Source organism: Camellia sinensis, chromosome 11, assembly GCF_055761805.1.
Source record: "Camellia sinensis isolate YWXY chromosome 11, ASM5576180v1, whole genome shotgun sequence".
Classification (NCBI taxonomy): domain Eukaryota; kingdom Viridiplantae; phylum Streptophyta; class Magnoliopsida; order Ericales; family Theaceae; genus Camellia; species Camellia sinensis.
In genome coordinates this window covers 14,419,457-14,442,272 of record NC_138971.1, presented here as the reverse complement: position 1 = coordinate 14,442,272, position 22,816 = coordinate 14,419,457, and the positions used below count along the sequence as shown (strand labels likewise).

The 22,816-nt window shown below is 35.2% G+C and overlaps 1 protein-coding gene across 2 annotated transcripts in view; it reads left to right on the top strand.

Moving 5' to 3' along the window:
- LOC114298214 (uncharacterized) overlaps positions 1-21,202 on the top strand; it is a 29,251-nt gene extending 8,049 nt beyond the window's left edge. Inside the window, exons 3-16 of one of the 2 annotated variants that reach the window (XM_082893629.1) lie at positions 8,572-9,132; positions 9,763-10,917; positions 11,007-11,334; positions 12,273-12,528; positions 12,620-12,836; positions 12,963-13,315; positions 13,424-13,957; positions 14,355-15,546; positions 15,644-15,994; positions 16,096-16,333; positions 17,306-19,938; positions 20,034-20,185; positions 20,669-20,798; positions 20,889-21,202. In XM_082893629.1, coding sequence (XP_082749755.1) covers positions 8,572-9,132; positions 9,763-10,917; positions 11,007-11,334; positions 12,273-12,528; positions 12,620-12,836; positions 12,963-13,315; positions 13,424-13,957; positions 14,355-15,546; positions 15,644-15,994; positions 16,096-16,333; positions 17,306-19,938; positions 20,034-20,185; positions 20,669-20,798; positions 20,889-21,005 — 8,217 coding nt within the window. In that variant the 3' untranslated portion in view covers positions 21,006-21,202. Of the gene's footprint in view, positions 1-8,571; positions 9,133-9,762; positions 10,918-11,006; positions 11,335-12,272; positions 12,529-12,619; positions 12,837-12,962; positions 13,316-13,423; positions 13,958-14,354; positions 15,547-15,643; positions 15,995-16,095; positions 16,334-17,305; positions 19,939-20,033; positions 20,186-20,668 lie in introns of both variants that reach the window. The other variant, XM_082893628.1, reaches the window with a different exon arrangement.
- The last annotated feature ends 1,614 nt before the right edge of the window (positions 21,203-22,816 follow it).

The window sequence follows — 22,816 nt, the reverse complement described above, 5'->3', positions numbered from 1 at the left end:
TAACCTATATTAATTCTTGTGTTGTCAAATTTTGTCTAAGCAAGTGCTTGAGGGTGACTGAATGCTTAAGTGATTAAGCATGCCACAAAAAATAGTTCCAAGTATCTAGCCTTTGTTTTTAAAGTTCATAAAATTTTGGTGTTTAAGTTGTATTAGTCTAGGCATTGCATCGGATTGTGAGAGTACAATGGCCTCACACTTTTGATCGTGGCATATAGGATTTACAACATAACTAATGTAATAGCCTAGGAGGGAACTTGTGAGTGACATTTTGAGTGGTGGTACATTTTATATGTAACTTTATGTTCTGTATGGAAAGGATATATTATGTGGATAGAAATACAAGCTCACTTTGCCTGCCTACTGTCTATTAGTCATTGCTCTACTTAGCTTGGCTGCGGTTGTCTCTAGAGGTCTATGCCCAAATAAAGAAGAAATATTTCCGAAGGGAAACAAAGACAACAAAACCAAAAGATAATCCTTAGAGAACCTTGTATTCCAAGGATAAATTGAGTTTGTTTGCAGAATTTAAAGTGAATTGAAAAATGCTTGAATGTTTCAATTTTCAGCATCTATATGTATATCTCACTTGCAAGGACCTTTAGTTTTTGTGGTGATTTCACTTTAGAATTGCAACTTCAGTTCCTTCTTGAGATGGTTGTCGAGGGGACTTCATTTACAAGCTCTTCGAATGTATTTCTACATTTGCTTGAACTCTTTGGTTACTAGTTATATGTATATAGGATTATAAATATGCATATTCAAGCCTTTATTTAATATCAAAGTAAATGTAATTACTTTATTTGTTATTGTGCCTTTCAAAAAATAACTATCCTATTTTACAGTTTTATGTGTTGCCGTTTGCGGCCAGTGGTGCAATCAGGAATTTTACTTAGTGGGTTCAAATTTGAACTTAATATCCTTGATTTTTTTTTCCTATTTCTATAAATTTAGTAGTTGTTGACATTATGTAATTATAAACCTAATTTCATATGAATTGATAAAATTATTCTATGTAATGAGAAGTTACTTTAAAATTTTAATTTCACAAAAAATGATTACATTGTCACTGGATAAAGTAATAATAAGTTGAATCTGTTTCATGGCAATTCAAACATATATTAAGAAAACTTATAAGCTAAGAAGCATGACACGAATACAAATGTGGATACGAGACACCGCGATTTCAAAAAAATAAGGACACGGACATGGCAGAGACATGACAGGAACACGACAATAAAATATATTTTCATATATTTTTATTTGCTATCTAGATTAATATTACATCCACAAATAATCAATATTAACAAAAACTAACTCTAATTCTATATATCTTTTTAATAGGTGTCAAGTGACCATGTTTAACTCTGTTTTATGCTTTTCCATTCTGTCGTATTATCTGTTGGAAAATGGCTTTTGTATAACCTTATTTTTTGCTAAATTTGAGCATTAATTAAGATGGGACCCAAGCGTTATTTTTAACGTTTCTAACTGAGTTCATGTTTAATGCCGCGTAGTGAATAAATTCATATATTTGGTTGCTCAAAACCATTTCCGGATGAATGAGAATTCAATGCGCAATTTCGGATTCGTGGAACTAGTTTTTTGGTGGGTTTCCTATACATTTGTGAAATGCACTTGTCCCACATTAGAAAGGCTTGAGGTTTTGAATGAGTTTATATACCTTAGCTTAGGATACTTGAGATGGGTCCCAATGGGTACCCAAGTTTGTGTAAGGGTGAGGTTATGGGTGAAGTGGGTTAGACCTATTGGACCCAAAATTAAAACCACACGCCGGTCAGTCAGGTGCGGGTGCGGGTGCGTAGTGTGGGATTGGGTTGGGCTTGTCCGGTACTTATCTTTTTGGGTCAAAAACATTTGCATTTTATTTATTTAATTTTGAATTTCGGTTTCAAAAATCCAATTAAATTTGTCTAGTTTAATTTTTTCTCACCTAAACAGAGCCCTTCATCCAAACAGGGTTTCTACCTGTTGAAATTCAAACCCGAACCTGTTCAATCTGTACGAACAGATTTATATTTGTATGGTACCTGTTCGAACAGCTACCAATCTGCCTATATAAAGTCTGCTCCAGCAATTCATTTTGCATCTGAAAATTTTCAGACTTCTTCTCTTTTTTCTTTTGTTCGTCCTCTGTTGCTCTTGTATCTGTTTCTGCATTTATTTTTAGGGCAAGAAAGAGAAAGAGTTACAACATTTTTTGGTTCGCCAAACTTAATTTTATAGTGCTGTAAAATCAAGTGTTAGTCGTTGCATCCTAGGAAGTAAACACCGATTACATCTCAAAGCACCGGAGCGAGGGCGAAATATACTTTAAGGAGATTGTGTCCAACACAAGTCTTGACATTATTTTCTGTAAGCATTTAATTCGGGAAATAATTTATATAATTATTTTCTAAATTATTTTATTTTATTGTTTATTTTAATTTATATATTTAATTTACACACACACACCTATGTGGGTATAACAATCTTAAAGTAGAATTTATTTATTTTTTTAGTTTCTGCAATAGACAGACAAATATTTTGTTTCGGGAAATTAAATAATAGTAATATACTGTTTAATTTCTTAAATAGTAGTAATATACTGTTTAATGATTTCTTTGATAACATAGTAGTAATATGTTGTTTATCTTTGGAATTTTGTTACAAAATATTATTCTGTTTATTTTGTGTGTAAATTCTTTTGTATATAAATTTGTGATTGGGCTATTTTTTATTTCGTCAGAATTATGACAACAAAAATTAACAATACTGAGACTGTTATTACTCAAACCCCCACACCTGTTGTGCCAGTGATGACTCCGACAATACTGGTAAATCGTGGGGAGAAGCCAGAAAAATTCAATGGAAAATATTTTAAAAGATGGCAACAAAAAATGATGTTTTATCTTACGACATTGAATTTGGCTCGCTTCACTCATAAAAAAGCCCCGGCACTGAACAAGGGAGAGACTGATTAGCAAGTGGTTGCAACAGTCGATGCATGGAAACATGGTGATTTTTTATGTCGGAATTATATCCTCAATGGGTTGGATAATACATTGTATAATGTGTGTAGTGTTAAAAGCACTGCTAAAGAACTGTGGGAATCTCTAGATCATAAGTATAAGACAGAGGACACCGGTACAAAGAAATTTGTTGTCAGTTGTTTTCTAGATTTTATAATGATGGATTCCAAGACAGTTATTAGCTAGGTTCAAGATCTCTAATTAATTTTCCATGGCATACATGCGGAAGGGATGGTTCTCAGTGAATCTTTTCAAGTTGCGGCAATCATTAAAAAATTGCCACCATCTTAGAAAGAATTCAAGAATTATCTAAAGCATAAGCGCATGGAGATGAAATTGGAGGAACTGATAGTGCGGCTCCGAATTAAAGAGGACAACCGTTGTTTCGACAATAAGTCAGGAAACCATGTCATGCAGGCAAAAGCAAATGTTGTGGAATATGAACAAGGGTCAAAGTTCAACAACAAGAAGCGGAAGCATGATGGCAATGGTCCCAAACAATGATCCACTAGTAAAATCAACAAAGGGATCAACAACGGGTTCAATAAGAGGTTCAAAGGCAAGTTTTTTGTGTGTGGCAAAAATGGACATCATGCTAAGGATTGTCACGTTCGCAAGGACGGAGGAAGTTCAAGCAAAAAGCCAACATAGCCTAGAATTTTTATCTTTCCGATGGAGTGGTAGATATCAATCTTGCTGTAGTAGTCTCTGAAGCAAATTTGGTGGGCAATCCCAAGGAATGACGGGTGGATACTGGAGCAACCCGCTATATCTGTGTAGATAAAAAGATGTTCACAACCTACAAAGTAGTAGAAAGTGGGGAACAACTTTTTATGGAAAACTCCTCTACATCAATTGTAGAAGGACAAGGAAAGATTGTGCTGAAAATGACCTCGGGGAAAGAACTCACTCTTAACAATGTACTCCATGTGCTAGAAATTCGCAAGAATTTGATTTCTAGGTCATTGTTGATCAAGAATGGGTTTAATTTAGTCTTTGAATATGATAAAGTGTACTCTCAAAGAGTGGAATGTATGTGGGGTGAGGTTATATGAGTGATGGGCTTTTTAAGCTCAATGTAATAACTGTTGTACCTAATTTGACTTTTAATAATAATAACACATCTTCTGTTTATATTGCTAAGTCTTCTTTTTTATGGCATGGTAGCTTAGGACATGTTAATTTTAATTCTTTGTGTAGACTTGTTGCTTTAGAATGTTTACCAAACTTAGAATTTAATCCTAATCATAAATGTGAGATTTGTGTTGAGGCAAAACTCACTAAGGCATCATTTAATAAAGTTGAAAGAAATATTGAACCTCTAAGTTTAATTCACACAGATATCTGTGATTTAAAATTTGTTCAAACTAGAGGAGGTAAGAAGTACTTTATTACTTTTATTGATGATTGCACTCGATATTGCTATGTTTACTTATTGAGAAGAAAAGATGAAGCCATAAAAGCTTTTAGGCAATATAAACTTGAGGTTGAAAATCAACTTGGCAAACTATAAAGATAGTGAAGAGTGACGGAGGTGGTGAGTATGATGCACCATTTGAAGAATTTTGTTCTGAACATGGTATCATTCACCAAACCACTACACCCTATTCTCCTCAGTCAAATGGAGTTGCTGAGAGAAAGAATCGAACTCTTAAAGAGATGATGAATGCCATGTTGATTAATTCAGGATTACGTCAGAACTTATGGGGGAACGTGATTTTGTCTACTAACTTTATCCTTATCAAGGTACCCCACAAGAAACTCAATCAAACACCTTATGAATTATGGAAAGGTCGACGACCTACTTATAATTACCTCAAAGTGTGGGGGTGTTTGGCCAAGGTTGTAGTCCTTAGTCCCAAAACAACTAAGATAGGACCAAAAACTGTTGATTGTGTGTTCATTGGTTATGCAAATAATAGTAGTGCATATAGATTTTTAGTTCATAGATCTGAAAATCCTGATATGCATATAAACACTATTATTGAGTTAAGGAATACATCATTTTTTGAACACATTTTTCCTTGCAAGGAAACTAAAGAGATAAGTTCAAATAAAAGAACTTTTGATACTACTAGAGGTAGTAGTGAAGACCACAATGATTATGAATCAAATGAACCTAGATGTAGCAAGAGGGCTAGGATTTCTAAATCATTTGGTCCAGATTTTTTGACATACCTGTTAGAAAATGAGTCTCAAAACTTCAAAGAAGTAATGTCAAGTCCTGAAGCTCCATTGTGGAGAGAGGTTGTGAATAGTAAAGTTGAATTAATACTGCAAAATCATACTTGGGAACTGGTGGATCTTCCACCAGGGTGTAAACCTTTTCGATATAAGTGGATATTCAAGAGAAAAATGAAAGCATATGGTTCAATACATAAATACAAGTCTAGGCTTGTTATTAAGGGATATAAGCAGAAGGAAGGCCTTGATTATTTTGACACCTATTCACCAGTGACAAAAATGACATCCATTCGCATGTTGATTGCGATTGCAGCTTTATATAATCTGGAAATACATCAAATGAATGTTAAAACAACTTTTTTGAATGGCGAGTTAGATAAGGAAATCTATATGGAACAATCATAAACGTTTTAAGTTCTTGGCTAAGAGAAAAAGGTTTGTAAACTTGTCAAGTCAATTTATGGATTAAAACAAGCTCCGAAACAATGGCATGAAAATTTTGATCACGCTATGCTTTCGGATGGTTTTAAGATAAACGAATGTGACAAATGCGTTTAGGTTAAAAGCATCAAAAAAAGCTATGTCATAATTTGTCTTTATGTGGATGACATGCTCATTATTGGAAGTAATAATGACATGATTAAATCCATAAAGAAAATGTTAAACAAAAAGTTTGACATGAAAGATCTAGGAGTAGCAGATGTAATTCTAGGAATAAAAATTACTGGAACATCTGAAGGATATGCTTTATCTCAGTCTCACTATGTTGAGAAGATTCTGGAGAAATTTGGAAAGCATGACAACCGTCCTGCTAAAACACCTGTTGACATTAGTCTTCATTCGTCAAAAAATACAGGTGCAGGCACATCACAATTAGAGTACTCTCAGATAATCGGAAGCTTGATGTACTTAATGAATTGCACTAGGCTAGATATAGCCTATGCTGTAAGCAAATTGAGTAGGTACACGAGTAATCTAAGGTCCGATCATTGGAAAGCAATAATTAGGGTACTTAGGTATCTAAGACATACCTAGAATTATGGCTTACATTATACCAAATATCCAGCAGTACTCGAGGGGTACAGTGATGCAAATTGGATATCAGATACTAAAGACTCAAAATCCACTAGTGGATATGCCTTTACCCTGGGAGGTGTTGCAATCTCTTGGAAATCCTCCAAGCAGACATGTATAGCAAGGTTGACAATGGAATCTGAGTTTATCGCGTTAGACAAAACAGGAAAAGAAACAAAATGGCTTTGTAATTTCTTAGAAGACATTCCAATGTGGCCTAAACCTATGCTAGCTATATGCATTCACTGTGATAGTGAAGCAGCAATAGGACGGGCACAGAATCATATGTATAACAGTAAGTCTCGACACATTCGTCGAAGACATAATACCGTTAGGCATTTGCTCTCACATGGAATAATTTCCATAGAATATGTAAAGTCAAAGGAGAATATTGCGGATCCATTGACTAAAGGGCTAGCCAGAGAGCAAGTGTACCATTTATCGAGGGAAATGAGATTAAAGCCTATTACTTAAAAGTCGCCATAATGGCAACCCAACCTAGTTGACTGGAGATCCCAAGATCTAGGTTCAAAGGGACAACCGAATTATGGATAACTTCATGTATCACTAAGGAGGTTTACTCTTACCCATTTCTATGATAAGAAGAGTGATACCTACAGCGTTAGTAGGATAAGCTTTTCTTTTAATGATTCTTATGGCTTGGACATCCAAGTGAGGTATAGCAGGATACTCTTAATAAGAAATCACCTATATGAGTGTGAATTGGGCCAGTTCTGTGAGAATTGAGAAGGCTAAATTCTCTGGAGCACTCATGAATTACCAGGCGTTGTTCAGGGCCAAAATGAACACAACCGTAAGAACCAAACTCTGTCTGCAGATATACTATGTGTAGTCTATTGTCTTGGCTTACATAAACAGCTGAACAGTTCAAGGTATCGCATCCACTGGTTAATCAGTAAGTCCGATAGACTTTCACTATAGAAGGTTTAAAGCCAAAAGCTACCTTTCTCGATGTGGTGTATCTTCTTAATGTATTATTTCTGTGTCTGCATCTTGTTAAATCTCCGTTATTGTGAATTCCATTCATGTGGGGGAGTGTTGGAAAATTGCTTTTGTATAACCTTATTTTTTGCTAACTTTGAACATTAATTAAGGTGGGACCCAAGCGTTATTTTTAAAGTTTCTAATTGGATTCATGTTTAATGCCACGTAGTGAATAAATTCATGTATTTGGTTGCTCAAAACCATTTCCGGATGAATGAGAATTTAACACGCGTTTTCGGGTTCGTGGAACTAGTTTTTTGGTGCATTTCCTACACATTTGTGAAATGTGCTTGTCCCACATTGGAAAGGCTTGAGGTTTTGAATGAGTTTATATACCTTAGCTTGGGATACTTGGGATGAACCCCAAGAGGTACCTAAGTTTGTGTATGGGTGAAGTGGGTTAGACCCATTGGACCCAAAATTAAAACCCTGTGCGTCGTCGTCGGTCGGGCAGACTAGGCCTGTGCTTGGGTGCGTGGTGTGAGGATTGAGTTGGATTTGTCCGGCCTAATACTTATCTTTTTGGGCCAAAAACATTTGCATTTTATTTATTTAATTTTGAATTTCTATTTCAAAATTCAAATTAAATCTGTACAGTTTATTTTCTCTCAGCCAAACAAAGCCCTTCATCCAAACAGATTTTCTACCTGTTGAAATTCAAAACCAAACCTGTTCAATTTGTACGAACAGATTTATATCTGTATGGTACCTATTCGAACAACCACCAATCTACCTATATAAAGTCTGCTCCAGCAATTCATTTTGCATTCGGAAATTTTCAAACTTCTTCCCTTTCTTCTTCTGTTTGTCCTCTGTTGCTCCTGTATCTATTTCTACATTTATTTTTAGGGAAAGAAAGAGAAAGAGTTACAGCATTGTTTGGTTCGCCAGACTTGATTTTATAGTGCTGTCAAATCAAGTGTTAGTCATTGCATCTTGAGAAGTAGACGCCGGTTATATCTCGAAGCACCGGAGTGAGGGCGAAATCTACTTTAAAGAGATTGTGTCCAACACAAGTCTCGACATTATTTTCTGTAAGCATTTAATTCGGAAAATAATTTATATAATTATTTTTTGAATTATTTTATTTTATTATTTATTTTAATTTATACATTTAATTTACACACACCTATGTGGGTATACCATTATCTTGCCTTCATTATGGTTTTTACATAGAAATATTGTTTAATTGAACTTTTTTTGCCTTTGGTGACTTAACGTTAAACTTTCATTGCTTTATTTCACCTCCATTAAACTTTCATTGCTTTATTTTTAGGTGGAGAAGATTCCAGAATCATTTCAGTCAGTCAAGCATTACTTTGGTTCATTCGTTTTTCCTTTATTGGAGGAAACACGGGCAGACTTGGCTTCAAGCATTGAGATCATTCATGAAGCACCTTTTGCTGAAGTGATCTCACTTGATGCGTGCAAGCCGTATGGAACTTTGCATTATGATATTAAGGTTGATTACTGGAGAAACAGATTTAGTGACCTTGGCAAGGATCCTTACAAAACCTTGCCCGGAGATGTTTTTATAGTTTCGGATGCAAAACCCGAAACTGTATCTGATTTACAAGAGGGTGGAAGGACGTGGACTTTTGCAACAGTCACTAATATCACAGAGGACGAGACAGAGGATGAGATTGGAGGAGGTAATAATTCATCCACTTTTTTTAAAGTCAAAGCATTGAGAGCCATTGAATTCAAAGGTAGAATGCGGCAATCACTTTTTGTGGTTTTCTTGAGAAATATAACTACAAACAGAAGAATATGGAGTGCGCTACATAAGTTTGGAAATCTGAAGATCATTGAGGAAGTTCTTTCGGCTGATTCTGAGGTCAGAATTGTGACGAAAGATTATTATGCATGCAATTGTTTTGTTTGAGTTTCATGTCCTTGTTTTTAATTTTTAAGATGATCGTACCTTGTGTATACGAAGTTAATGCTAGTAAACATTTTGCATCCTATGTTTTGTGTCTTTTCATTTGGACTCTGTTAACTGGAATGCAAACCGTTCTGGTACGAGGAATGGGGACGAAAACGAGGTTCACCACATGCACTGAAATGTGGTACAATAATAGTTGGAGGGTTGTATAAATCACACTACTAGACTTTACAAGACTACTAAATATAACACCATTTATATAGACATCCAATAAAATATTGTTGCAAATTAATGATGTAAAAACACAATTCTAGAAGCATTATGGCCTATTTGTTTTATATTTGATCATGCAAAAACTCTTCCGGTAGGAAACTCTTACGAAATTATATCGGAAAAATTTTGGAATTGCTTTTATATTGTTAAATTCTTCTTTTTGAAATGAAAATGCACTGTCTTTTTGAACGTGCATTTGAAAACGTAAATTGTTTTTTGGGTATCACTCAGCATAATTTAATGAATTCTATGAGTAAAATATATACGTCACTTTTGGTGGATCTTATTGACGTTAACTGTGAAAAACAGGTTCAGGAGGATTGCGAACTTTGTTGTGTCCATAGTAGGTACCAATTGACCGAAAGATTTGGTACAAGTCTACTATCTATGCTGAATGAATCCCAAACAGAGGCAGTCTTGGCTGCTCTTCTTAGAATGGAATGTAATCACAAGCCTACTGCAAAACTTATATGGGGCCCACCAGGGACGGGGAAAACTAAAACTGTCAGTGTTATGCTTTTTGCTCTTTTGAGGATGAATTGCCGGACTCTTACTTGTTCTCCTACAAATGTAGCTATAAATGAAATGGCTTCGAGGGTGTTACGGTTGGTGAGGGAATCTGCAAAGGATGCTTTATTTTGTTCTTTGGGAGATATTCTCTTGTTTGGGAATAAGGATCGGCTGAAAATGGATTCTGACATTGAAGATATCTATCTGGACTATCGTGTTAAAAAACTTAAGAAGTGTTTGGCACCAGCGTCTGGCTGGAGGCATTGTTTTACTTCCATGATAGAGTTGCTTGAAGATTGTGTTTCTCAATACCATGTTTTCGTGGAAAATCAAAAGATCATAGAAAAAGAACACAGCAATCAAGAGGAAGTCGATAAGGAAGAATTCAAATCATTTCTTGAGTTTGTGAGAGCCAGATTTAAATCTACTGAAAAAATGCTGAGAAAATGTATGTTTAGATTCGGTACTCATTTATCAAGAAGTTACATTTTGGAACATAATTTCCAGAAAATGGTAACTCTCATTGATTTGCTTGATTATTTGAAAAGTTTGTTGCTTCAAGAGAGTGTTGTTTCTGATGAACTTGAGGATATTTTTTCGCACCAATATCCAATTGACGATTCGAATACACAATCTCTGATATACACAAGGAGCAAGTGTCTTTCTGTTTTAAAATCTCTTAAACATTCTTTTGAAGACCTTGACCTGCCAAGTGTTATGGGCGAAGGTTCAATTAAGGACTTCTGTTTTCAAACGGCTTCCTTAATTTTGTGCACTGCTTCTAGTTCATACAAGCTATATTCAGTGGGAATGGAGCCATTGAACTTGCTGGTTATTGATGAAGCTGCTCAATTGAAGGAGTCTGAATCGACAATACCCCTTCAACTTCCCGGTCTGAGACATGCCATTCTCGTTGGCGATGAGTGCCAATTACCAGCAACGGTTATTAGTAATGTAAGTTAATGCTATTGGCCTTATTACCCTACAAATTTAAATAGGCAATGATTCATTTTTCAGGCATTGAACATTATGTGGATTGATAGGTTTCGAGTGAAGCTGGATTTGGAAGAAGCTTGTTCGAAAGGTTGAGTTCGTTGGGTCATTCGAAGCACCTTCTAAACATGCAGTACAGGATGCATCCATCAATAAGTTCCTTCCCAAATTCAAAGTTCTATTCCAACCAAATCATGGATGCACCATATGTTATGAAGAAAAGTTATGAAAGACACTATCTTTCAGAGCCAATGTTTGGTCCCTATTCTTTCATAAATGTAGTTGGTGGTAAAGAAGAAGTTGATGATGTTGGGCGTAGCCGGAGAAATTGGGTAGAGGTTGCTGTTGTTGTGAAGATAGTGCAGAAATTATACAAAGGTATGTCAAGTGGGATTTAATCGCACCTGTATTTTGACTTTGTTGTTTTGATATGTACTATACTTTACAGAAAGGTTTACTGCATGTGTCTTATTTTTTTGGTAAATTACAACTACATCCTTTAAGATTTACTTAAAATATGAATTGCCCCCTGGGGTTTAAAAAATTACAAATACCTTCCTGTCAGAATTTTTTATTTAAAAGAATTAATTGAAAAAGTGAAATTTCTAACTGTTCACCTATACAATAAAAAAATTATCTGAATTATTAATTGAAATGAAATTTTAAAATTATTAAAAATTGTTAATTAACTTAATGATTTATTAATAAAAGGACCTATTTGTTATGAAATTAGAAACCATAGGTGTATAGAGATCTTTGGTTTTCTTGGTCCTTGAATTTGTTGGCATTCCCTTGATGCCTTTTCGAATTTTTTTTTTTTTTTTCTACTTATCTAAAAGAAAAAGTAATTTGATATGCATTCTGCGTTGCTTTCATTGTTCTTTTTTCAAGAACTCGAGGCAGTTTTCAGAAACATTTAATGCCTTTTTGAAATAAAATCTTCTTTCTACTTATCAAAAAGAAAAAGTACTTTGATATGCATTTCTGCGTTGTTTTCATTTTTCTATTTTCAATAACACAAGGCAGTTTTCAAAAACATTACCAAACAGTACTGAAGCACTTTTATCAAATGTTGTATTCGCACCATTTTCCTTCACTCTTTTGTAGAGGGCTATAACTCAACAGACTGTAAACGCAGAGGAAAAAAAAGAACAAGAAAACAAAGGTAGCATGAAGAAACGAAAATAAAAAACTGAAAACATCACCATTGGAGAAATTAACTTTCTGTTGAATTATTAAAATTGTAGAACTTCTTATTTTCACATCCTAAATGATTTGCTTTGTTTTTCTTTTTTATTGGTTGATGTTGTGTACAGCATGGGAAGGCTACAAAAAGAAGCTTAGCATTGGTGTGATATCTCCCTACGCTGCTCAAGTTGTGGCTATCAAAGACAGAATTGAACAAAAATATGACGACCTCGAGGGATTCACAGTGAAGGTGAAGTCAGTTGATGGATTTCAAGGTGGAGAGGCAGATGTCATAATAATTTCTACTGTAAGATCAAATAAAGGTGGATTTGTTGGCTTCATGTCCAGTTCCCAGAGAACTAATGTTGCATTGACAAGAGCTCAGTATTGATTCAAACAGACTCCCTCTTAAGTTCACTTCTTAATTTTTTTGCTTTAAGATGTTGAATATTCATGTCCTTTGATTCCTTTCCAGGCACTGTCTTTGGATTTTGGGAAATGAAAAGACACTAGCTAGTAGTGAATCTGTTTGGGAAGCGATAGTCCGTGATGCTAGGCATCGCCAATGTTTCTTTGATGCTGATTTAGATAAAGATTTGGCCAAAGCAATAATAGATGTCAAGAAAGAGCTTGATCAAATGGATGATTTGCTCAATAAGGATAGTATACTTTTCAAAAGTGCAAAATGGAAGGTATTTAACTTCTTGTGATTAAATGATGTTATTATCCTTCTATCTATCTCTAAAATCACAAAACTTTTAATCTTTACAATGCACGTAATTTGATTTGACATTTTTTTCCCCATTGGTTCACCCCAGGTTTGTTTCAGCGATGACTTCAGAAAATCATTTGGAAAACTAACTTCACCCTGTATTAAAAAGTTAGTTATGAACCTATTACGGAAGCTTTCCAGTGGTTGGCGACCTAAAAAGAAAAATGTGGACTCAGTTTGTATGAGCTCTGCACAGATCTTGAAACAATTCAAGGTTGACGGGCTCTATGTTGTTTGCACCATTGACATTGTAAAGGATTCGATTTACAAACAAGTTTTGAAGGTTTGGGATATATTGCCTTTGGAAGAGATCCCAAAATTGGTTAAACGCCTTGATGGTGTATTTGCTATGTACACCGATGAATATATCGATCACTGTAAGCAGAAATGCTTCGAAGGGTATGTTTGTGTTTTTCCTAAACGTGAACATAATGAAATATATTATATATATTATGTATTTGAATTTCAAAGTTTAATTAACTTTCTTGATTGGTTTTTTGTGTTCAGTTATTTGGAAGTTCCAAAGAGTTGGGTGACTTTTGACATTGTCCAGTTCAAGAAACTTGACAACCATGTACATGGGAATGAGTCAAGTGGCGGTGCTGTTGATGGTAGGAGTTATGTTGAGAATTCAAAGATTAGTGAGAGCCTGTTGTTGATGAAATTCTACTCCTTATCGTCTGGTATGGTGAGCCACATACTTTCTGACCGCGATGGTAAAGAATTGGACCTACCTTTTGAAGTAACAGACCAGGAATTAGAGATTATCTTGTTCCCTAGAAGCACATTTATACTTGGACGGTCAGGAACCGGTAAAACCACAGTTTTGACAATGAAATTGTTTCAGAGGGAGCAACACCACCATATTGCTTCAAAAGGAATTTATGCAGATGAGACCAGTACTAGTACAGATGTGAGCCAGAGGAACGATGTTGGTGACTGCGTTGTAGAGATTAAGGATAGTGTCTTGCGCCAACTTTTTGTCACAGTCAGTTCGAAACTGTGTTATGCTATCAAACAACGTGTTTCTGGGCTGAAAAGGTGTGTAAGATGCTCAATTATGGGGTTGTTGCAACCTGTTACTTTTTTGTATTTTGTTTTTACTGTCTTAGTTGCAAATTAGTGATCAGCAAACTAAAGTGAATACTCTTTGGTTTTAGATGACTGAGTGTGCAACAGGTCCTATAAAAGTTCTCAGAAGTTTTTATACTATACAAATAAATTAACAGTCATACAATGGATGGAGGGTATGTTATCAAATTGGTTTCCTATAGTTTGTATGATTGATCTCTAAATTAATGCATTAATTGGTCTGTCTTGATCTCTGTTAATTGTTATTGTTGACCTAAGATGACATTTACTCTTTCTGCGTTAACTGCCTAAGGGTAGTCCTTTTTTTGCCTCTCTCTCTTAACTACGAGCCTTATTTTATGTATAGGTTTGCTGATGGTGGGAATTTTTCTGGGGAAAACAGTTCAACCGATATGGATGATACAGCACAATTTATGGATATCCCAGATTCTTTTCTTGACATTGCTTCTAACAAATACCCTCTTGTCATCACATTTCATAAGTTCTTAATGATGCTAGATGGAACATTGGGCAATTCATACTTCAAAAGGTTCCTTGGTGGAAGCAGACTTTCTCATTGTAGAACTAGTGGTTCAAGATCAGTTGCTTTGGAAACTTTCTTAAGAACAAAGGAGGTTGACTATGAGAGGTTCTGTTCATTGTACTGGCCACATTTCAATTCTACGCTAACAAAGAAGCTCGATCCTTCCAAAGTGTTTACTGAGATAATATCTCATATAAAAGGTGGATTGGGAGTGGGTGAGGCTCATGAAGGTAGACTTAGTCAAGAGGATTATGTCCACCTGTCTGAGGGTCGGGTATCTACTTTGAGTAAGCAGAAGAGAGAGAAAATTTATGATATCTTTCTGGGTTATGAGAAAACAAAGATGAAAAAGGGTGAATATGATTTAGCTGATTTAGTGAATGATCTTCATTATCGACTAAGAAATGTAGTACTTGAGGGTGACAAAATGGATTTTGTGTATATTGATGAAGTGCAAGATCTTACAATGAGACAAATTTCTCTTTTCAAATATATTTGCCGAAATGTGGACGAGGGCTTTGTTTTTGCGGGTGACACAGCGCAGACTATTGCAAGGGGAATTGATTTTAGATTCGAGGATATACGATCTCTATTCTACAATGAGTTCGTGATGGAATCAAGAGGCGGTGCATTTGTTGGAACAAAGGAGAAAGGATATCTATCAAAGATTTTCGGCCTTCACCAGAACTTCCGTACCCATGATGGTGTGCTTAGGTTAGCACAAAGTGTCATTAACCTTCTTTACCGTTACTTTTGTCATTCTATTGATGTTTTGGAACCCGAGACAAGTCTTATATATGGTGAAGCTCCGGTTCTTCTTGAGTCTGGAAATGATGAAAATGCAATTGTAACTATTTTTGGAAAGAGTGGAAATGTCAGTGGGGACATAATTGGCTTTGGCGCCGAGCAGGTCATATTAGTACGAGATGATTGTGCCAGGAAGGAAATATCTAACTATGTTGGAAAGCAGGCACTTGTTTTGACTATTGTGGAATGTAAGGGCCTAGAGTTTCAGGTGGCTATTAGTTTGAATTTATATGTTATTTATTTGTCTCTTCTTTTTATATATCTTTCATATTTTACTTATTTGATTCATTTCTTATCATTTATAGGATGTGTTATTGTACAACTTTTTTGGCTCGTCGCCTCTGAAAAATCAATGGAGAGTAATATATGAATTTATGGAAGAACAAGAAATGCTTGATGATACTTGCAGGTCCTATCCGAAATTTGATGAGGCAAGACATAATGTCTTGTGTTCTGAACTGAAGCAACTATATGTGGCAATTACTCGCACGAGGCAAAGGTTGTGGATTTGTGAGAATGCTGAGGAGCTCTCAAAGCCTATGTTTGACTACTGGAAGAAGTTGTGCCTTGTCCAAGTAAGGAAATTGGACAATTCACTTGCACAGGCAATGCAAGTTGCAAGTAGCCCAGAAGAGTGGAAGAAACGGGGTATCAAGGTCTGCTTGATTGCTCCATATATTAATTTTAGCACACTGTTTTTCTTTTTAAAATCATATCATGATTTTTCTTACACATGTATTGTTTTTGTGTTCTTTAGCTCTATCATGAGAATAACTATGAGAGGGCAACGCTGTGCTTTGAAAGGGCTGGAGACACGATGTGGGGAAAAAGGGCCAAGGCTTCCGGCCTTAGAGCAAATGCAGATCGTATGTGTGGTTCAAATCCTGAAGGGGCTTGCACGGTTCTTAGGGAAGCTGCTGAGTTATTTGATTCTATTGGTATGGCTAAGTCAGCTGCTGAATGTTTTTGTGACTCGGGGGAGTATGAAAGAGCAGGTATTGTTTTCTGTTCATTTGTTTTTCAATTAATTTTTTTGTTAATTTGAAAATATTGTTTGCAATATGAACTGTTTATGCAACTTAACACTATTTAGTGGCTTATGATTTTTAGATTTCATAAGATGGTACTTCCCTTGAAAAATACAGACCAATCGTGACCTTTAACTAATCAGATAATTTGACCTATACTATACTAGTACATGTTGGGACAATGGGTAGATTCCTTTCAAAGGAGAATCACAAATGCATAACCCTTTGTGTCATGAAATGCATGCCCTAATTTATTTTTTCCCAAAAATTTATACCCTAATTATTGTTTTTGATAAGCAGCTAACTGATGAATTTTTTATCTTTAAAATTATTTTAGGGTTTAGGGTTTACCTTTCTTACCAATATGAAAATTTTTTTATTATGTTATACACAACAAGATCACTGGACAGAATGTTTGAATGATAGCTTCTTTTTTTTCTTCTTTTTTTAAGTAATTTTCTTTTTTTCTCTGTTTGTGTGCACTTGCAAATTAATATATTTTGTTTTGCATAAGCGGATATTTTTACATGGCCAAATATGGTGGCTAATGTGGAGTGTGAATATCATTTTCCAATAATTTAGGCTGTAGTTGGTTAGCTTCTCCAAACATATTTTCACCCATTGTTTTGAGTGTTTTGTTTGTTTAGAGTTTTCAAAAATTATTTCCACACTCACTTTTGAAAACTCTTTCCAAGGCGGAAAAATTTGGGCTAACCGATTGTCCTTCTAGCTGACTAGAACAGTGCTAACTCATTTCTAAAGCTGGAATACTTCCAGACAATTTACAACAGCATTATTTGCCTGCTTTAGTTTGTCTTCATCTTGTTTTGTCGTTCTAGTTGTATTTTCCTAGTCCCCAACATTTAATTTTAAAGTTTAAATGCACTTTTGGGTTAACAAAGTTTTGACATCTAGGTTGTAATTTTTTTAACTTTGCAGGAAGAATTTATTTGGATAAGTATGGGGAAACTGAGCTGAACAAAGCCGGGGAATGTTTCTCTCTGGCTGGTAGTTATCAACTTGCAGCTGAAGTGTATGCCCGTGGAAAATATTTTTCAGAGTGCTTGTCTGTTTGCACCAAAGGAAAACTTTTCAACATGGGTTTACAATACATTCAATGCTGGAAACAAGATGCCCGTAGCGACAATGGTATGATGGTCAAAAGAACTGAAGAAATCAACAAAATTGAACAACAGTTCCTTGAGAGTTGCGCACTTAATTACTATGAACTGAAAGATAATAGATCCATGATGAAATTTGTGAGAGCTTTTCACTCGATGAATTCAGTTCGCAACTTCTTGAAGTCTTTGGATTGCCTCGATGAGCTTTTAGTGATGGAAGAAGAATCGGGAAATTTTTTGGAGGCTGCAAAGGTTGCAGAGCTAAGAGGAGATGTTCTACGCAAGGCTGATCTGATTGGGAAGGCTGGACATTTTAAAGAGGCGTCAAAGCTTATTTTAAGGTATGTTTTCTCCAATTCTCTGTGGGCATCCGGAAGCAGAGGTTGGCCACTAAAGTGCTTTTTGCAAAAGGAGGAGATTTTAGCTAAAGCCAAGTCATTTGCAAAGAAAGATTCAGACATCTTCTATGAGTTTGTTTGCACCGAGGCTAACATTTTATCAACTGAACAATCTAACTTGTTCCAGTTGAGTCAGTATTTGAACGCTTCCCGTGGTAATAAAAGCCTCAGAGGTGAAATCTTATCCATAAGAAAAATTCTGGATATTCATCTGCAGCTAAGTACCTCAAAGTATGATTGGGAATATGAATTAGTAGTGGATTTGATGAAGCATTCACAAGAAAGCATTTCACATAACCGGATGTCTGTTGCAACGCTGACTTGCTTTTGGAATCTTTGGAAAGAGAAGATTGCGTATATCTTCAAGTACCTAGCTTGTCTTGAAACTCATGATGCTGATGAATATTATAGCTATGGAGACTTCTGTTTGAATTACTTTGGTGTGCAGAAGAGACAGTTGAATAAAGTTAATACCAGTTTCCTTTTTCTGAATGCTGATGCTGCTTGGGTGAGAGAAATTGATGACAGATTTCTTCGGAGAAATGGAAAGTTGGTTTCTGCTGATGCACGGCATTTTGTTTCAGCCGCTCAAACTCATTGGCGCTCAGAATTGCTTTCTGTTGGTATGAAGGTGTTGGAAACTCTCAAGGCACTTTATAAGTTTGCAATTACAAATTCAATGTCTGTTTTTTGCCAAAGCATGCCTCTCGTTTATATCTTTGAGTCAGCAAACTCTTTTTTGCCAAAGCATGCCTCTTGTTTTCTCAACTTATCTACTGCATACTTTGAGAATGTGTTTCCTTTAGATTGGCGGGAATCATTAACAGAGAGTATGATTTCTCTAAGAGGGAGTGTGCTTTCCCGGAACGTTCTTGAGGAGGTTATTCTTGAAAACATCGAGGGTGACCTAACCTATGGCCAAATTGGGAGGATTTTGATGATATGGCTTGGTTCAGGAAAGCCAACTGATGAACTATACAAGAAGATTGCAAAAAGTTTTGAAAAGAATTCACCTTGGGGCAGATTCATTAAGGAGCTAAGTGGAAACATAAATTCAGAAATTGTGCAGGAATCTGCATCAGGCAATTCTTGTGACGCTCCAAGAGCGGTGTATTGTGTATACAAGTTCTACGATGCTTTGAAAGATACTTATTATAATGCCAACTGGAGACAAGCTGACTATATATCACCTAGTTGTTTCTTGTATCTCATAGAGCGACTTTTGATATTTGCATCTGGCTTTCAGGGATTCCTTCTCACCACAAAATCTTCATTTGTTGAATGGCTTATTTGCGAGCAATCAAATACCGTCAGAACTGCTAATTTAGTAACTGACAATCGATTTTCTATGAGCTGCATTTATGATTTTGTGGCTTCCATAATCAAGGATTTCTTGTACAAGCAGCAAGATACAGCAGAATGGATTAAAAAATCTCATATCAATTTCAATCATTACTATCCACTGCTGTTGTTGAGATTGATGGTTACATTGTGCTTGCTTTGTGTGAACTGTGGAACTGGAAAGTATCTTGATTTACTTGTTGATTTGATGGGGAGGAGTGATATTACTAAGGGGCTACCGTCAGAATTCTATGATGTCCTTAGGGGGAGGAGACATAATCATGTGAAAATAGATGTAAATGTACTTGCAGAAGCGTGCAAGAAGATTGGGAATCCTCTTGTTATAGCGAGCTTGGGAGAAAATTGTTCAACATTTTCATGTCCTGATGCCATTTTTGTCGACATGAGAGTTTCCCAGAGCAGAGAGGGCATCATGAGATTGTTGTTTTCTATTAACAACAAAGCTCCTCGAGGTCAAACTGTAGCGGTTGAAGTGGATAGAGCTAATCACAATCAGGGGAAGACATCTAAGGCTCCACCTCCAAATTTTGCTGCCATGGCAGATCACAAGATGAACAGTCAGAATATAAAGGAAGGCGATGTGCAAATGTACTTTGGACTCTTTGTGCAAATATCTGATGCTCTAATGTCAGTGGAGAACGTAGGAGATGGAAACGTCACAAAATTTGTGTCTAGTGCCTCGAAGTTAAAGGTAAATGCCAAATTGATTGACATTATTGAATGTTAAAGGATTTGGATCTAAATTTGATTTTTTTATTTTTTATTTTCCTTGTATATCTCTTTTAGGTGGAGGTAGAGAATGGTATAAACTTTGTACCTGCTGCTTTGTTTAAAGCCTTTGAGAAGAAGACTTGGGGTGATGAGGATGGAAAGCTTCTTGTTGAAGCAAACTGCATGCTTGATGAATTGAAGCAGCTGTCTTCTGCACTGGATATGAGGTCGGTGAAAATGTAACTTTTCATTTTTTAAAGCCCTCCTAGATTTACTTATATTCATAAATATTTATCAATTTATTTATTTAGCATTTATGGATAAATATTTGCATGTGGTTTGTTTATAGTTTCATTTGAAATGGGCATAATTTGCTTCACTCTAATATGAATTATGCCATTCATTTCCCCATAGTTTTTAATTCTAGTAGGACATGATCGTTCTATTAATTCATTTTGACATTGTAACTCTGCATCGTATGATAAGATTTATTCTTGTAATATTGTCCTCTTTTAGCAACTTGTTGACGTTACAGCAATAAAATTTACATTTTACTGCATCATGCTTTACATAGGCCTTAATCATATCGTGTCCTGTATTTTTTTTTAAATCGATCTTGCCATGTGATCATGCTTGTGTTACATAGATTGTAACCATTTTCATATTATGGTATGCACAACTATCGGATTTTTTTATTATTAATCTTTCAGGGAAAGGGAACTAAAGGAAAACATTTCAACAATTGCGCAACTTTTGAAAAGGCTGCACTTGAGAAGGTCGAGGCTGGAAACATTCTTGAACCAGCTGTTCGTTCTTAACAATACAAATGCTGATGAAAAGGCCGATCATAACAAAGTGGAGGAAAATGGCAAGTCGAAGATGGGTGCCCTGGCTGCTTTTTTCAGTAGCAATACAAATGCTGATGAAAAGGAAGCCGATCATAGCAAAGTGGAGGAAAATGGCAAGTCGAAGATGGGTGCCCTTGCTGCTTTGAGTATCGCCACTGGTGCCATTGTTTTGTCTCTATTCCAGAAAAAATGTAAATGATCAAGAAAACCAGACTTCAATGTCTCTTACTCTGGGAGATGCAAAATGGCAGTATTTAAGAAAGAAAAAAGCTCGGGGTTGAAGGAAGCCAAACCACTGTTATATTTGCAAATGAAAGGGTCATCATGCAAAGCAATTTCCTCATAAGAAAAAGAGGGACAAACTAGTCAGTCAATTGCCTCAATTTGAGAACCCTATCAATCGGATTGACTTTAACCATATCTTGTGTTCTTGTCTTGTGTATACTAGTGTTCAAACCATCATAACCAGCATTTGGTCAAAACAGTAAGTCCTAAATAATCATGTCTCTGATCTGAACAACGAACAAAGTGTCTTTAACATTTGGATTGATTGAGTACATGATATGCCATGTTATAAGCCGGTGCCTTGTGCATATATAGTACGATCTTCTAATATGTACTAAAGCCACTACTGGACCATCACATACGCATAAAATGTGTTCATTAACCTTTGTACAGGGAAAAACCACAAGTGAGAGCACAATAACTATTACAACTAATGTCCATCATTGTCCAAACATTAACATGAATTCCAATTACTTTTGTAATCATATAAATAAAATATGACATACATGTATACGTATTGTCCAAACATGAATTTCGATAAGATAGTTATTAATATCCGATCAACGTGATTTTATACAGGCATATAGTACTCGATGAGTTCCACACATTGAACGGTCCAGATTATCGAGATGAGATCCGTGGTGAGCCTCCACCTGCTCAACAACACCCTCCAGTCTGGTCACGGAATGGAGAGACGCCTAGCCCTTTTTATATTTATAATTACTTTTTTTATTGATTGATAATAAAATAAAAAACTTTGTATAATTGAATCTAAAAAGCAAATATATGTTATTGACCATAATAGATTATAATTAACAACAGTTCTAAGCAAGACATTTAACCTAGTGATTGTGTAACAATTTTTGTCCTGCGAGATTTCAAATTCAACTCTTATAATTATTTGTGACAAAATTGAATATTATAATAGATAACGCTATCATAATAGCCAAAAATCATATATCATAATAACTTTTCGCTCAAATCTTGACTCAAACTTAAATTTGAATAAAAAGTCTTTAAAATTTCCTTTACTCATATTTATATTAAATTGAATTTTATTTAAATTTTGAGTTAAATCAAGGTAGATCCATTGTCATTACTCAAATTTTATTGGAATAATTATTGAAAAGTCCAAACTAAGGAGGGTATAAGGTATTAGGTTTAGTGGATATTTTTTATTGGTGAGAAATCTACCATTTGTGAAATAGTTTGATGAAAAGTCCCTTTCTTGGTTTTGGATGACATTTTGTTTATAATTTTAACCCTTAATTTATGTGCTGACGTTCGTTCACTGCCTATTCAAAATTTTTCCCTATCTATTCAAAAATTTTCCTATCTGTTCAAATTTTTTCCCTATTCATTCAAATTTTTTTCTCTGTGTTCAATTTTTTTACCTTATGTGTTTAATTTTTTATTCCCCTTATCTATTTTAAATTTTGCTATTTATTGAAATCTACCCCTAATCTATTGAATTTTTACACCTCTGTTTTCTCTTTCATTGTGTGTATGTGTGCGAGCTGAAATTCTTATTTTTAACTTATCTATATGTTGGAATATATATCTGCTGACATTTCTTATATGTTCAATTTTTTCACTTATCTGTTTTAATCTATCCATCCAAATTTTATTATTTGTTTAATTTTTTTTATCTGTTGCACCACAAATTCATAAAAAATAAAAATAAAAAGAAAAGTTTAGAGACCATTACACTAATCAACAACAACA